Source organism: Esox lucius, chromosome 16, assembly GCF_011004845.1.
Source record: "Esox lucius isolate fEsoLuc1 chromosome 16, fEsoLuc1.pri, whole genome shotgun sequence".
NCBI classification, from domain to species: Eukaryota; Metazoa; Chordata; class Actinopteri; order Esociformes; family Esocidae; genus Esox; species Esox lucius.
This window is the reverse complement of record NC_047584.1, coordinates 12068123-12083616: the sequence shown is the minus strand read 5'-3', so window position 1 is coordinate 12083616 and position 15494 is coordinate 12068123. Positions and strand designations below refer to the sequence as shown.

General features: G+C 43.7%; 1 protein-coding gene across 3 annotated transcripts in view; it reads left to right on the top strand.

Moving 5' to 3' along the window:
- Positions 1-15494, top strand: part of LOC105016301 (diacylglycerol kinase beta) — an 86886-nt gene that overhangs the window by 32657 nt on the left and 38735 nt on the right. For all 3 annotated transcript variants that reach the window (XM_020055001.3, XM_013137935.4, XM_013137934.4), the window contains 12 exons: positions 51-314; positions 845-988; positions 1553-1602; positions 2926-3000; positions 3114-3233; positions 4597-4714; positions 5441-5529; positions 10149-10265; positions 11019-11117; positions 11323-11430; positions 11551-11624; positions 12796-12870. In XM_020055001.3, the coding sequence (XP_019910560.1) occupies positions 51-314; positions 845-988; positions 1553-1602; positions 2926-3000; positions 3114-3233; positions 4597-4714; positions 5441-5529; positions 10149-10265; positions 11019-11117; positions 11323-11430; positions 11551-11624; positions 12796-12870 (1333 nt within the window). The remainder of the gene's footprint in view (positions 1-50; positions 315-844; positions 989-1552; positions 1603-2925; positions 3001-3113; positions 3234-4596; positions 4715-5440; positions 5530-10148; positions 10266-11018; positions 11118-11322; positions 11431-11550; positions 11625-12795; positions 12871-15494) is intronic.

Sequence of the window (15494 nt, the reverse complement as noted above, 5' to 3'; positions counted from 1 at the left end):
GTCTCTCTTGCAACCTCATCTCCCTCCTCATCTCCCTCTCTGTCTTCTAGGAATGAATGGAAAGAGCATCCTTACAACCATGGCTAGACACACGCCGGAACATTCCTCCATGACAGCCACGTGTTCAGGGCCCGCGTCCACCTCTCCCTGCTCCTCCCGTTCCTCCTCACAGCGCTCTGGGACGGGGACCCAGACTCCCGGGAGTTCCCACTGCTCACATGCCTGCAACCAGGCCAACACGTCCTCAGCCGGCGGCCGTAACGCCTTGACCCCCAAGCCGGCCAGGTCCCGGGAGTCCCCCTGCCTCTCCCCAGGTAACAGCTCCGTTGGCTGTAGCATAGACATACTCCAAACACAGGGTCCCAACGGTTATAGTTGTGTGTGGTCGTTATAATCATGCGAAAGTATTTTATTATGGAGGGGGGGGGGTGTATTTCCTTTTTGGGGCATTGGTTGTAAAATTGGAACTGTCCCAAAAGCATGCTGGTTATTGTCTGAGGATGTGGCCATTCCTTTCTGTCTGCTCGATACGTTTCGAAGCAAGCAAAGGCAGGGCTCGAGTATTGATAACAGTCAACAACCATATGCAGGGATGGCTCTAGCCTTTTGGGGGCCCTAAGCTACATTTTATTTGTAGCAGTCCCTAACGGTAGGGAGCCCCGTGGCGATCGGGGCCCCTAAGTGGCTGCTTATGTCACTTATGCCAAGAACTGGCCCTGCTTGTAATGCACTTCGCCACTCTACATCACCTTAGTCCGCCATGTCGATTATTCACGCGTGTCATTGTCATCGTACAGCGTCACCATCTCTCACGGACTCCCCTTGTTCCAATCCTCTCCCACAGAGACGATCAAAGCGGAGAAGCAGCGGAGCCCCATGCCACAGAAGGGCTCCTCCCCCATACCGTCGCCTCAGGTGGTGTTTCTGAAGGACATCGTGTGTTACTTGTCCCTGCTGGAGAGGGGAACCCCGGAGGACAAGCTGGAGTGTGAGTTGCTCAGGGCTGCTAGTGCGGAATCCCTAGTTCGTACCCACACTGCTGTTCACGCACCTGTGTCTTTTACAAATGTCAATTTGGACGTAGTCCAAATATAAAAATATTTAGAACACCTTTACTTTTTCCGGGACCAGAAACAGTTCCGCTATCACACACACACACAAGTAGACATAAGACGGAAAACACCAGCCAGCTGTTGCCTCAGCAGTATAGTCTGAATAACAGACAGGCTGTCAGCTGTCAGGAGTCAGTCTCCTGTGAGTCTTAACCCAGCACCTGTCCTCGTTAGCACCATGACATCCTAAGCCCCAGTGTGTTCAATAGACTTTTTTAAGCTCCTGGAGCTATATCCGTGTACCCTGACACAGCTAATCTCCGTTTACTGCTTCCGACTTCCCAACGATACGTGAGAACGTATCCCTCTCTGTTACCTCAATCTGCTCCAAAACAGTAGCAGCGTTGTGTCGTGTTCAAATACTTCCCCTGCTACCCATAGGGGGTCTGACTGCTATTACGGCTGAATCATGGGGTCCCTTTTCTCTCGTTCCCCTCTAGTTATGTTCAGGCTGTACGACACAGATGGCAATGGAGTTCTGGACAGCTCGGTGAGTCTGGCCTTCCTTCCTCTCCTTCCTCTCCTCCTCTCCTCCTCTCCTTCCTCTCCTCCTCTCCTCCTCTCCTTCCTCTCCTTCCTCTCCTCCTCTCCTTCCTCTCCTCCTCTCCTCCTCTCCTCCTCTCCTTCCTCTCCTCCTCTCCTCCTCTCCTCTTCTCCTCTTCTCCTCCTCTCCTTCTCTCCTCCTCTCCTCCTGTCTTCATCTCTTTCTTTCTCCCCACTTTCTCTTCCCTCTCCAGTCCAATAACATACAAACCCTGTTACCCATATTTTATGTCTATGAAACTGGACAGAAGCTACATTCTTAGAGCGTGACAACAGTGAAGGCTGTGCAATGAATTATCTCTAAGCTGAACTTCTTCCTGGTGTCCAGAAATAGAAAACATTGATGCCCATGACTGTGAACACAGTCGTGGATGTTATGAAAGTAGATGCACAGTAAGTTAACTCAGATGACATCAGATAATGTGATTGTAAACAGAAAAGTGGAAATGTGTGACTGTAAACAAAGAACTAGAAATGTGCGATTGTAAACAGAGAAGTAGAAACGTGTGACTTTAAACAGAGCAGTGGAAACTTGTAACTGTAAACAGAGATGCGGAAACATGTAACTGTAAACAGAAAAAGAAACGTGTGACTATAAACAGAGAACTAGAAACGTGTGACTGTAAACAGAAAAGTTGGAGTGGGATATTAAAAATAAATGATTGCTGTTGAGGTCTCCTCTTTTTCTGTATTTCATTAGTAATGTTGTGCCCCCCTTTTCGATTGTTGTGGTTGTTGTTCATGTGGTTGTTGTTTTGGTGGTTGTTCTTGTTCTTCTGGCTCTTGTAGTTGGGGTTTCAGCAGTTCACTGGTTATTTTTATTATTATTTTAGTTGTTGTTGTGGTTGCTGTTGTTGTGGTTGTTGTTGTGGTTATTCTTCTGTTTGTTCTTGTGGTTGTACTTGTTGTTGTTGTGTTTGTTCTTCTGGTTGTTCTTGTGGTTGTTGTTGTGGTTGTTCTTCGGGTTGTTCTTCGGGTTGTTCTTCTGGTTATTCTTGTGGTTGTTCTTGTGGTTTTTGTTGTTCTTCTGCTTATTATTGTGGTTGTTGTTGTTCTTGTGGTTGTTTTTGTGGTTGTTCTTGTGGTTGTTCTAGTGGTTTTTGTTGTTCTTGTGGTTGGGGTTGTTGTTATGGTCACAGGAGGCTGGTGAGAGAAGGACAGGTTGCCAAAAATGTGCCATCCTCCCTGTGTCGCAATCCTGTGTCTCCCTGGGTCATAACCTGTGGTGGTGTTGGTGGTTTAATTGTTCACTGTCTTCCTGTGTGTGTAGGAACTGGATCGCATTATAAATCAGATGGTCCATGTGGCAGAATACCTGGAATGGGATTCAACAGAGCTACGACCGGTGAGGACGAACATGAACAAATGTGTTTCTGAATTCCCTTCCACTCATCTTATTGCAGCGTTGGAGCAGGACCGCCTCACCAATATAGTCCTGCTTATATGCCTCTGTTATAGATCCTGAAGGAGATGATGGAAGAGATAGACTACGACCGAGATGGAACAGTCACTCTAGAGGAGTGGATCAGAGGGGGTCTCACCACCATCCCCCTGCTGGTCCTACTGGGCATGGAGACGGTAAGACATGAACAGAGACAAACACCTAGTAGGTTAGGAAAACTTAGGTTATTGGAGATGGTGTTATGGTAAGAGTTTAGGTAAACTTAGGTTATTGGAGATGGTGTTATGGTAAGAGTTTAGGTAAACTTAGGTTATTGGAGATGGTGTTATGGTAAGAGGTTAGGCCGTCACAGGTTCAGGATTTGGGGGAAAAGTGACTAAGAATGAAAAATGACTTCAGACAGATCCATCCAGAAAGATATTTTGTAGTGATGGATTACTCCTTTGTTTTCTCTGTTTTTAAGCTCTCAGTTCTGTCGGGTCAGACAAAAATAGTGTCATGGCGTGCATGTCTATCATTTTATATTTCTCCACTATTTTGTCTCAATTCAGTTTTTATTGGCATTGGAAACATTGGTTTACATTGCCAAAGTGTAATAATGTGCAAGTAGTTGACAAGGGAAAATAAATAGGGTTTAGATCACAATGTTATTTTTGCTCTGCTAGTCTTCCTTTCTTCAAGGCAATGGGTCACAAACTGTTCTGCTTTCACTTAGCAAACTTGCTTTCACAATTTTGATTTGATAATCTGAGGAAAATATGTGGTGCTAACGTGGTTGTACATTTGGCAGGAGGCTGGAAGTGCAGCACTGTTGCCACCTCATTTTGTGTATAAGCCTGTCGTCTCTCTGGAGCAATGTCTGCCTATTGCGGCCTCTCGCAACAGCAAGGCCATTGCTGACTGAGTCTGAATGTAGTCAAGGCCATGCTGAGTCTGTACGTAGTCAAGGCCATGCTGAGTGAGTCTGTATGTAGTCAAGGCCATGCTGAGTGAGTCTGTATGTAGTCAAGGCCATGCTGAGTCTGTATGTAGTCAAGGCCATGCTGAGTCTGTACATAGTCAAGGCCATGCTGAGTCTGTATGTAGTCAAGGCCATGCTGAGTCTGTATGTAGTCAAGGCCATGCTGAGTCTGTACGTAGTCAAGGCCATCCTGAGTCTGTACGTTTTTATAAATGTTGGGTCTGTTACAGTGGTCAGGTATTCTGCCACTGTGAACTCTCTGCTAAGAGCAATGTAACATTCTAATTTTCCTTCCAGTGTGTCAAATAGTTTAATTTTTTCTTATAATTTGATTGAGTCTGACTTTGTTGCTCTCCTGGGTCTGTTTGAGGTTCGTGAATAGGGCCCCAGGACTAGCAAGCAGAATGGGCTCTCTATGTTTTTTTCAATGAAAGGTTCGAGATTTGCTATCTTTGAAATGGATGTGAAATGTAACAGTTCTTTTCTGCATTTTGAGGATTAGTGACTCTAGATCCAACTCATTTGCGTTGAACTCTGAGGAGTACTCCTGCAAAGTGATTCTCTCTCTCTCTGTGTAGAATATGCAGGAGGACGGGCAGCATGTGTGGAAACTGAAACACTTCAACAAGCCGGCCTATTGTAACTACTGCCACACCATGCTGCTGGGAGTCCGTAAGCAAGGCCTCTGCTGTTCCAGTGAGTCTACGTCACCCTCAGTCTGTCTGTCCGTTTCCTCAATCCTCTCTCTTCTTGAGTCTCCCTCTCACTCTCCCTGAGCCCTTTTACACGTCAGATGTCATGGACACAACTTTGTTTAAATGACATTCACGCTAGCAGGAGAAACCTGCTGTGCCGTAACACTTGCAGCAGCAGCTTTTTGGGCAGACCGATGACTTGGAAGACCCGCAAACCCATTGACAGGTTTGGGTTCAGGGTTATGATGTTAACCTGGTGACTAACGGGGCGCTCTCCGTCGAAAACAAGTTCTGTTGCTGGAGATAGAAATCCTTTCAGTCTCTGTCTCCTTTATTCTCTGTCTCCTTTATTCTCTCTCTGTCTCATTCAGTCTCTCTCTGTCTCCTTCAGTCAATAGGTTTGAGGCATTTCTTTGAACACCAAGAATATTTTTTGCAAGACTCCACGTGTAATATTTCAGTCGCTCTCTGTCTCTGTCTCCTGAAGTGTCTCTTTCTGTCACTCACTGGTGTTTATTCATCAACACGTCCTGTTCCTGAGTGACATACAGTTCCTTACTCTCTCTTTCAACCAGATTTTTATCAAATGGATTGTTAGGATCTATTAGCAAATCTAATGTTACGTTATTCCTGCTAATATTGGTAACACGATTGAATCAAAGCGTTTCTTATACAGGTTGGTGTTGATCCGCTGGTTAACTGTCTATGTGTACCTCTGGGTTTTCAGTATGCAAGTATACGGTCCATGAGCGCTGTGTGTCCAAAGACATCACTGCATGCATCAGCACCTACGCCAAATCCCGCAGACATACAAATGTGAGTATACACACTCTACACTCACATGTACACACAGCAATGATATAGTATTGTGTGTCACATCAACTTGCAGCAAATGCTTACGGACAAATCTTGATAAACCTGGGCCTTCACTAGATAAAATGCACGCCTAGTGCTTTGTGAACATTAGTCCTGTTAATTTAATCCTCTCGTGTTGGCTCGACCAGGACTTGGGCCTGTAATATCTAACCTTAAGTGACTCCTTCATGTGATGCTTTAAGCTGACCGAGCGATAACACCCAGTTAACCCTTAACCCATACAAGTCTATCGTCACGTGGGCAAAAAGCAATGGTAGTAAGAAACAACTCCTAATACCCTACCTAATTTGTTTCTTGTTTTTCTTAGTGTCTCTCAAGGAAGGACACACTTATAAGGGTCGTAATGCTCTGTCTGTTTCCCTTTGTTAATTGCCTTTTTCAGCAGCATACTGCTTCCTGCAGTACAAAACTGTCCAAATAATGCTTAAGGTCTGTTCCAACACTGCCTTTATGCAGACAAAGGGTTGGTAAGTAATCAGCAGAAGTTGGGACACCTGTGGGAATTTATACAATCAACTTTTAAGGCTTCCATTGACGCAGAACAGCTGTAGGTTGTTGACCCAGCACTTGTTCCCTGAAAATTGAATTTTTTATAACTCTGAAAGGTACATCATTCTTCAGTTTTTGCTGACCTGAAGTTTTGCTTTTTTTTGTTTTTTGTCTCTGGCAGTTTGGTGCTTATTCACTGGGCTTGCTGCTTAAATTTCAATAGAAACTGGAAATATTTGAGAGTTCTAAAACTTTTCACCAGTAGTGGGCTTTAATCAAAAGGGGAGAGCCAGGGGAATGCGCCAGCCATTGCCACTTTCCGCAGACACACAGAGCCTTTGATATGGACAAATCCATACAGAGTCATCAGAGGTGGTTGTCTGGTCACATAGACAATCATCATGACCAGGTGGTTGGAGCCACAAACTCATAAGTTACTGCATTTCAGCCTGGAGAGTCTCTGGAACATTTTGATGGGTTTAGTTTTGCTGTAGGATGCCAACACGCCATGCCCTATCAACCAAAAGCTATACTGAGGAGTCAGTGGAAAATCCCCCTTATCAGGTGCACTTGCAAGTAAATTCCATTAATATTTTGGGTTGGAGCTATAAAATAATATGTATGTTTGTATATTCAGTCTCTGTAACAAAGAGCTGGTTTTGGTTCTGCTCTGAGACACAGGCTGATCAGCAATGGGAAGGGTAGGCATAAAATAATCTGTGGGAAAATTAACAAGGGTAAGACATTTTACCAATAAAACAATAACATGAAAATGAATATGTTTGTTTTCCGTCGTTTGGATTCAAAGAGGCAAAGCAGTAAATAATTCAGGAAAACGTCCTGGCGTAGTCACTTTCATTCTTATATCAAATAATTTTCCTGAATTTTTTCAGAAAAGCTAGACATGAATTCATGTTAAAGCAATTGCTTCTGTTAACTTTGCCCTCAGGGAATTTAGTGACTTGGACCTGTAGAGTGTCGGCCGTGTCAACTAAAGTTAAGGGAATAGAACACCAGGCCGTCACTAAGCAACCTGTCTTGGCAGTTGTCCGAGTGCTTTGAGGACGTGCAAGAGGATCATGGGGCAGGGACTCTCACTCACTCACACACACACACACACACACACACACCTACGCATGTAAGCAAGGTGATCATGCATCTCTACTTAAGTTGTCAACTGCCTCTCTATATTTAATGCTTGATTTAATCAGAACAGAAAAGATTACAAGCTAAGGTCCTCAGCCCCACTTAAATGGGAGTTTCACCATAGCAAACCATCTTGATGTAGTAATTACTAATGTTTGCAATGATAAATTGGTGTGATAAATCTGTCCTTAACACAATCCAGATATTTTTTTTGAAATACCACCAGTTCTAGCATTCATAACAGACGTTAATACTACCTCCCGAACAAAATGTTGATCTTAGAATACTTCAGTAAAAAATAAATGAAGATGAAAAAACACCAACGTGTGATGTTCTGTGACTAGCTGTGCTAATTACATGCAGACACATGCAAAATCGGTGGTCCAGATGTGATTTTCACCATGATAATGTCGAGAGAAATCTCTGGAACACACATGTAAGGTTGAATATCACCATGTAAGATCACTTCCAAAAATACATCCTTAAAATTGCAATGACAAGCCATCCTAATTGTGCGTTGTAAAGTTAATGTGTTAGCTAGCCTTACCCAGTCTGCCGGGATGTTTTCCAAACCCGCTGACAGGAGGGAGAGGCTTGTGCCGTCCCTTTAAAATAGTCTTAATAATAATACTGTACACTGTCAATCCATATACCATGACACTTTTTACATGAATGTCTGACTGAAAGCTTTACATTTGACTTGAGCCATGCTCACTATAGCATGTTAACAGCATGTTGCATAATCACACCATCACATAACTTGTTCTGCAACACGTACAGTGGGGAGAACAAGTATTTGATACACGGCCGATTTTGCAGGTTTTCCCACTTACAAAGCATGTAGTCTGTCATTTTTATCATAGGTACTCTTCAACTCTAAAACAAAAATCCAGAAAATCACATTGTATGATTTTTAAGTAATTCATTTGCATTTTATTGCATGACATAAGTATTTGATACATCAGAAAAGCAGAACTAAATCTTTGGTACAGAAACCTTTAATTGCAATTACAGAGATCATACGTTTCCTGTAGTTCTTGACCAGGTTTGCACACACTGCAGCAGGGATTTTGGCCCACTCCTCCATACAGACCTTGACCAGATCATTCAGGTTTCGGGGCTGTCGCTGGGCAATACGGACTTTCAGCTCCCTCCAAAGATTTTCTATTGTGTTCAGGTCTGGAGACTGGCTAGACCACTCCAGGACCTTGAGATACTTCTTACGGAGCCACTCCTTAGTTGCCCTGGCTGTTTGTTTCGGGTCGTTGTCATGCTGGAAGACCCAGCCACAACCCATCTTCAATGCTCTTACAGAGGGAAGATCTCACGATACATGGCCCCATCCATCCTCCCCTCAATACGGTGCAGTCGTCCTGTCCCCTTTGCAGAAAAGCATCCCCAAAGAATGATGTTTTCACCTCCATGCTTCACAGTTGGGATGGTGTTCTTGGGGTTGTACTCATCCTTCTTCTACCTCCAAACACGGCGAGTGGAGTTTAGACCCAAAAGCTCTATTTTTGTCTAATTCAGACCACATGACCTTCTCCCATTCCTCCTCTGGATCATCCAGATGGTCATTGGCAAACTTCAGACAGGCCTGGACATGCGCTGGCTTGAGCAGGGGGACCTTGCGTGCGCTGCAGGATTTTAATCCATGACGGCGTAGTGTGTTACTAATGGTTTTCTTTGAGACTGTGGTCCCAGCTCTCTTCAGGTCATTGACCAGGTCCTGCTGTGTAGTTCTGGGCTGATCCCTCACCTTCCTAAGGATCATTGATGCCCCACGAAGTGAGATCTTGCATGGAGCCCCAGACCGAGGGAGATTGACCATCATCTTGAACTTTTTCCATTTTCTAATAATTGCGCCTACAGTTGTTGCCATCTCACCAAGCTGCTCGCCTATTGTCCTGTAGCCCATCCCATCCTTGTGCAGGTCTACAATTTTATCCCCGATGTCCTTACACAGCTCTCTGGTCTAGGCCATTGTGGCGAGGTTGGAATCAGTTTGATTGAGTGTGTGGACAGGTGTCTTTTATACAGGTAACGAGTTCAAACAGGTGTAGTTAATACAGGTAATGAGTGGAGAACAGGAGGGCTTCTTAAAGAAAAACTAACAGGTCTGTGAGAGATGGAATTCTTACTGGTTGGTAGGTGATCAAATATTTATGTCATGCAATAAAATGCTCATTAATTATTTAAAAATCATACAATGCGATTTTCTGGATTTTTTTCTGGAAAACCTGCAAAATCGGCAGTGTATCAAATACTTGTTCTCCCCACTGTATGTTGCTTGGTATTGAGCATCTTCACTGTCAACCAAGAGAAGAATCTTGCTGTCTCTGCCACATCTTATAGTGTGTAAAACATGATGTGCAGTGTACGGTTAGCTTTGCTTTAACTCTGTAGCAGGTTATTTAACACTTGAATCAACAATTGACAATTAGCTGTGGATCATTAACCGATTATTCCATTCAAATGGCCATGTACTTTGGAAGTATCTAGTACAAAATGTAGCATTTGGGGACTGGATTGAAGTGGTTACTTTTATTTAAAAGGCCATATGTAAGATGTTCAGTGTACTGCTAGCGTAAATACAAGCATAAATAATCCACAAAATAGATCGGAGTGCCTGAGATATTCCCAATTTAAATGTTCTCTCTGGTCCGTTTGTTTGCAATGATGTGTACTGTAGTCTCCTCATGCTTCATACACTGGCAGTACTATATCTTTACCAGAAACTACCTTCAACTAGCTAATACTATTTCTATTCCTCGTTTGGTAGGGAAAGAAGAGGATGTGACAACGCGTAGTGTCATTTGTTTTATTCGATCTCAGGCATTCTACACAGTACCCCTTTAACAGTGATTGTTTCACTCTCCATCTCTCTCTCCCCCTCTCTTTCCTCTTCCTCTTTCCCTCTCCAGGCTATGCAGCACGTGTGGATGGAAGGAAACTCTCCCACTAAGTGCGACCGCTGTCACAGAAGTATCAAGTGCTACCAGGGTTTAACAGGTCTCCACTGTGTATGGTGTCAGATAACTGTGAGTGCTAACTACACACATCCCAAATGTTTTGCAGTTGAATTCGGCTACATGAATTTACTATAGCACACATTTAGAAAATGTGGGATTAAAACCAATTAAACATTATGGCTTGTAGTATCCATGACACAGTAAAAAGTAAGACATTTTGAATGTTTAGTTAAGTTACATAATTTGTTTTAAATAGTAGGAAGTTCCGTGAAACAATTGTGCCTACTGACATCCAATGCCCAGCCATCTTATTAATTCTGGTGCCACACCTGCTATGGAAGGCTTCTGTTGTCATTGACAATCAACCTGATAATCATTGCCATTTTAAAATGTTTTCTTTACTACAGCTGTCCACTAGATGTCACTCATCACTTACCTTTAAGTTTTACACGGTTCAAATTGAGAACCCAATCTGTAGTACCTCAAACCACCATTAAGAGGGGTTTTATCTCCTTTGCTAAGAATGTCAACGTAGCTGAGTAATATCTTTTGTAGAGTCATGAATTCTCAGCCTTGAAAGCAACAACTCTACTCTGTTTTCATTAATTGGACAAAGTCAGATTTTTAATTTACTTTAAGGTTTTTTAGGGACTTGCTTAAAGTGTTTTGCTTAATATGAAAATATGGCACTGTGTACCAAGTCGGCATGTGATTAAATGTGTTTGTTTTCCTTTTTCTGTGCTCTTCTTCATAATCTCACTTTTTTTTACCGTTCCTCTCATCTCTCCATTGCCCTTGTAAATCCTCCTGGTTTCGGGTCAGCTCCACAATAAGTGTGCATCTAACGTGAAGCCTGAGTGTGATGGAGGAGCCCTGAAAGACCACACCCTGCTCCCCTCCTACATCTGCCCTGTTGTCTTGGTGAGATCAGCGAGCGTGCCCCAAATCCCACTCAAAACCACTTCTTCTATAATACTTACAGGAACACCTTGAATGAATGATACAAAGCATACAAAGACATTTTCCTGTTCTTCTGTCAAGATTTCCTATACACATGAGCACATTTTTCTTCCCAGTTCCATGTGTGTCTCTAAGCCTGCTGGCCTGTCTGTCTGTCTGTCCATAGGACCGTCATTCCTTAGTGAAGCGTGATGAAGGGGATTCCCCAGCCAGCACCAGCCCCGACCATCAGAGTCAGAGCTTTAAATTCACGGGAGACGGACAAGCGCTGCAGGTGAGAGAATCGAGGCCAGAGGGTCTCCAGCGGTTAGCTTCCTGGAGACCTATGGTTAGCGTTTGATGACTGTGTTGGAGAGACACATTATCTCATTACATTCTCTGATCACCTGTCCAGATCACTCCGCTCCCAGGGACACATCCTCTCCTCGTCCTGGTCAACCCAAAGAGTGGCGGGAGACAGGGGGAGCGGTAAGTGTCAGAGAGGGTCACTCGGATCGAAAACACCTGCGATGGACAATACATCCGAATCGCTAAAAAGCTTTTGGCTGGCTACTCACCATGACATTGGTATTATGGGAGGCTCACATAGCTAACAACAATGAGCACATGATCTTTGGTGGAAAATACATTCTGGAATATTTAGGCTGTGTAATTACACAGGATTTTGAGTTTGGGAAATAATTACGGCCCATTTGATCTACTGACACGGCGTCCTGAAACGCTGTTGTTAAATGCAAAAAATAAAACCGCCATTCTGTCTGTAAATGAATGTGTTCAGTGTTTCAGCTCTCCTCCCACCATGCCTTTCACACCACCGGGTGGCCTTTTTTGGCTTCAGAAACACCATCACCATAGCAACACGGACTTAAATACCATTAAAAGGGAGACTTATTCTCTATTATTAGAGGTGTCCTCAAACAAAAAGACGAATTTATGGCATGCACAAATGAAAGCCTATTTCTGCTCCCTTTGATGTTAATAAGGAAATTTCAGTCTTAGTGTTGAGTCACCGATTGGTCTTGTTTTGGTGAATGAGGCTTTCAGGCAGAACTATTGAGCCGTGTTTTAAATGTCATACCATCCTCTGAAGTTAAGTAGTGCATCTCAACTAATGTATCTTCCCGAGTGAACTTGGTAACACTCAAAACAGTGTTCTTCATGACTTAAAACTTGTTCTGCCCAAGTACAGTATGTGTTAGTGCTCAGCCTGTTGTGGTCTCCTCTATCCACTCCCTTTGCTGTCTGTACCCACTCTGACCGAAGTGCTGTTTGGGTATTGGAAGCTAACGCAATTACCAGTGTAAGACTCTGAAGGACAGGAGAGTACATACATAACCCTCTGATGCATCTACACATTCTCAAGGTTGTCAGGGCGCACAGTATGAGTTTAAGACATTTACCACTTGTGGATGAATAAATATAATTGGTTACTTTACCACATTATCTGTGCTTTTATTTAAAAACGGTACTATCAAGATGGTGCTACTTAACATGTCACACGTCTTTGTACTCATTAAACATGTCTTTGTACTCATTATTTGTACTCATTATTTCTCTTTGGGCCCATTTATGCTCGTTATGTGATTGTGGATGTTCACTGTGCAGTAACTCTAAAATAGTTCTTTTATATCTCCTGCAGGGTGTTAAGAAAGTTCCAGTACCTGCTAAACCCCAGACAGGTCTACAGTCTGGACCGAGGTGGACCTATGGTGGGGTGAGTCACATCCGGACACAACGCAGACAGTGGATACTTCCCCAGGCAACGCGCGCCCCAAGGGGCCTCGATCTGTACCGGAAATAGTTGTGAAATGATTTAGGTGCAGTGTGACATGCAATGTTGTGACTGTCATTAGGTCCCAGGTGGAACCTGGTAGTGAGACAACACACCTGCTAGTGAGACAACACACTAACATGGGTTCACCATGGTGTCGAATTTGTTCCTCTTACAGAACACAACAGCTTTCATCCTATCTTCCGTGAGTCATGCTGCTCTGCTTTACAGGACAATCGTAAAAGCCTACGTAACCACGTATAAAGTAGATGTAAATATACATAAACGCAGACACACGGGCCCAAACACGCACACTTTACCAACACACGCGCGTACGCACTTCGCGAACACACACACCCTATGTATTCCAGCCGGTGTGCCTTGTTACGCTGCGGAACATTCAAGAGGACGCCCTATACAGCAGCAACAGACAAGAATGTTTTCTGAGAGCAGCCAACCTCTTCAATCCCTGCCTCCCCTCCCCCTACTGCAACCTCCCCCCCTTAGTCTGTCAGCTGTCACGACAGGAACCCGTCGCTCCCTCTCTCTCTGCCTCTGAAGAGCCCATCGCTCACTGTCTCTCAGGAGCCCGTTGTAGGGAGGGACAGACCTCACTGACACACGTTCCTCCCAAGCGAGACCACATCTAGATTATAGAAATGGCATCATGACTGTCCAGGTTTAATTGTCATGATATAATGCTGGTATGCCTGAATAGTGCTAGTGGTAGTTGTGTTATTTGTCGTGATGAGTTGTGCTGCCTGTCACAACTAAACCACTGATGATAACCTATGCTGGTGTATGTACGGCGCAGTAGTTTTGAAACAGTGGTTTTGAAATAGTGTTTGTGTGTGAACTGCGATGTCAAATTGATATTATCATTCTTTAACCGTTGAACGAGGTTTGGTGGTGATGAAAGTGTGGTTTCAGTATTCACGTGTCTGGATCCGAGGGGACAGAGTCACTCATCTAGAGGTGTTCTTTTCCATGGACGAGTGGGTTAGTTTGGACGCTTGCTGATCGTCTAGCATTAGTCTCTGTCATTGTAAGTGGTACGGAAAACGTGAAGGCACTTTACAAATGTAGGCCCAATACAATGTTATACAGTTTAGATTTGGGGGTTTTCCAATGTCGATGTTATGCGTGGGTCCGTTTGGGAAGAATCATGAGTGAAGTTTAGCCATGCTTTACTGTAATTGACCTGTTGGCCTTATTATGTCACGGCGTCAAAAGGCATTATGGATGATACACATCTTACTACTGTAACATGAAGAGTGATGAGCCACCAAACCCCTTGGAATGCACAGTTGTGTCCTGGTCCCTGGGCACCATGTTTGCTGGGAAGTCAGCTACAAGTGCTTGGCCTTCATTTATTGTCCAAAGGCATTATTTATATTAAATGATGAATACATGTACAGTGGGGAGAGCAAGTATTTGATACACTGCCGATTTTGCAGGTTTTCCTACTTACAAAGCTTGTAGGGGTCTGTAATTTTTATCCAGAAAATCACATTGTATGATTTTTAAATAATTAATTTGCATTTTATTGCATGACAAAAGTATTTGATCACCTACCAACCAGTAAGAATTCCGTCTCTCACAGACCTGTTAGTTTTTCTTTAAGAAGCCCTCCTGTTCTCCATTCATCACCTGTATTAACTGCACCTGTTTGAACTCGTTACCTGTATAAAAGATACCTGTCCACACACTCAATCAAACATACTCCAACCTCAAGGTCCTGGAGTGTCTAGCCAGTCTCCAGATCTGAACCCAATAGAAAATCTTTGGAGGGAGCTGAAAGTCCGTATTGCCCAGCGACAGCCCCGAAACCTGAAGGATCTGGAGATGGTCTGTATGGAGGAGTGGGCCAAAATCCCTGCTGCAGTGTGTGCAAACCTGGTCAAGAACTACAGGAACTGTGTGATCTCTGTAATTGCAAACAAAGGTTTCTGTACCAAATATTAAGTTCTGCTTTTCTGATGTATCAAATACTTATGTCATGCAATAAAATGCTAATTAATTACTTAAAAATCCTACAATGTGATTTTCTGCATTTTTGTTTTAGATTCCGTCACTCACAGTTGAAGAGTACCTATGATAAAAATGACAGACTTCTACATGCTTTGTAAGTGGGAAAACCTGCAAAATCGGCAGTGTATCAAAAACTTGTTCTCCCCACTGTATCAATGTGTCGGTTAAAGACAAGCCTCGTATGGTCTGGCTACTGTATGTAGCAAAGCAGGCAAAGGGTTAATGCAGACCCAGACACATTCTCCAGCGCCGCTGCCACAGGCTCCATGGTAACGGCATCAGTCACCACCAGGCTTTCAGATAAGTGGCAGATCGAAGCCGAGTGATTTGTTTAGAGAATACAATTCGTTGCTTTTGCGTTGATTAAGAGCGATGCCTCTATCCTAATGCAGATCCTCGTTTGGCCCGTCGTCTTGTTGTTGTTGATACACTATCACCAAACTAGAATTGTTGTTGTTGATACACTCTCACCAAACTAAGCCCGCATGCATAAAATATTGACACAAATTGTCGAGCCTCATGAGGGGAGGTTAGGA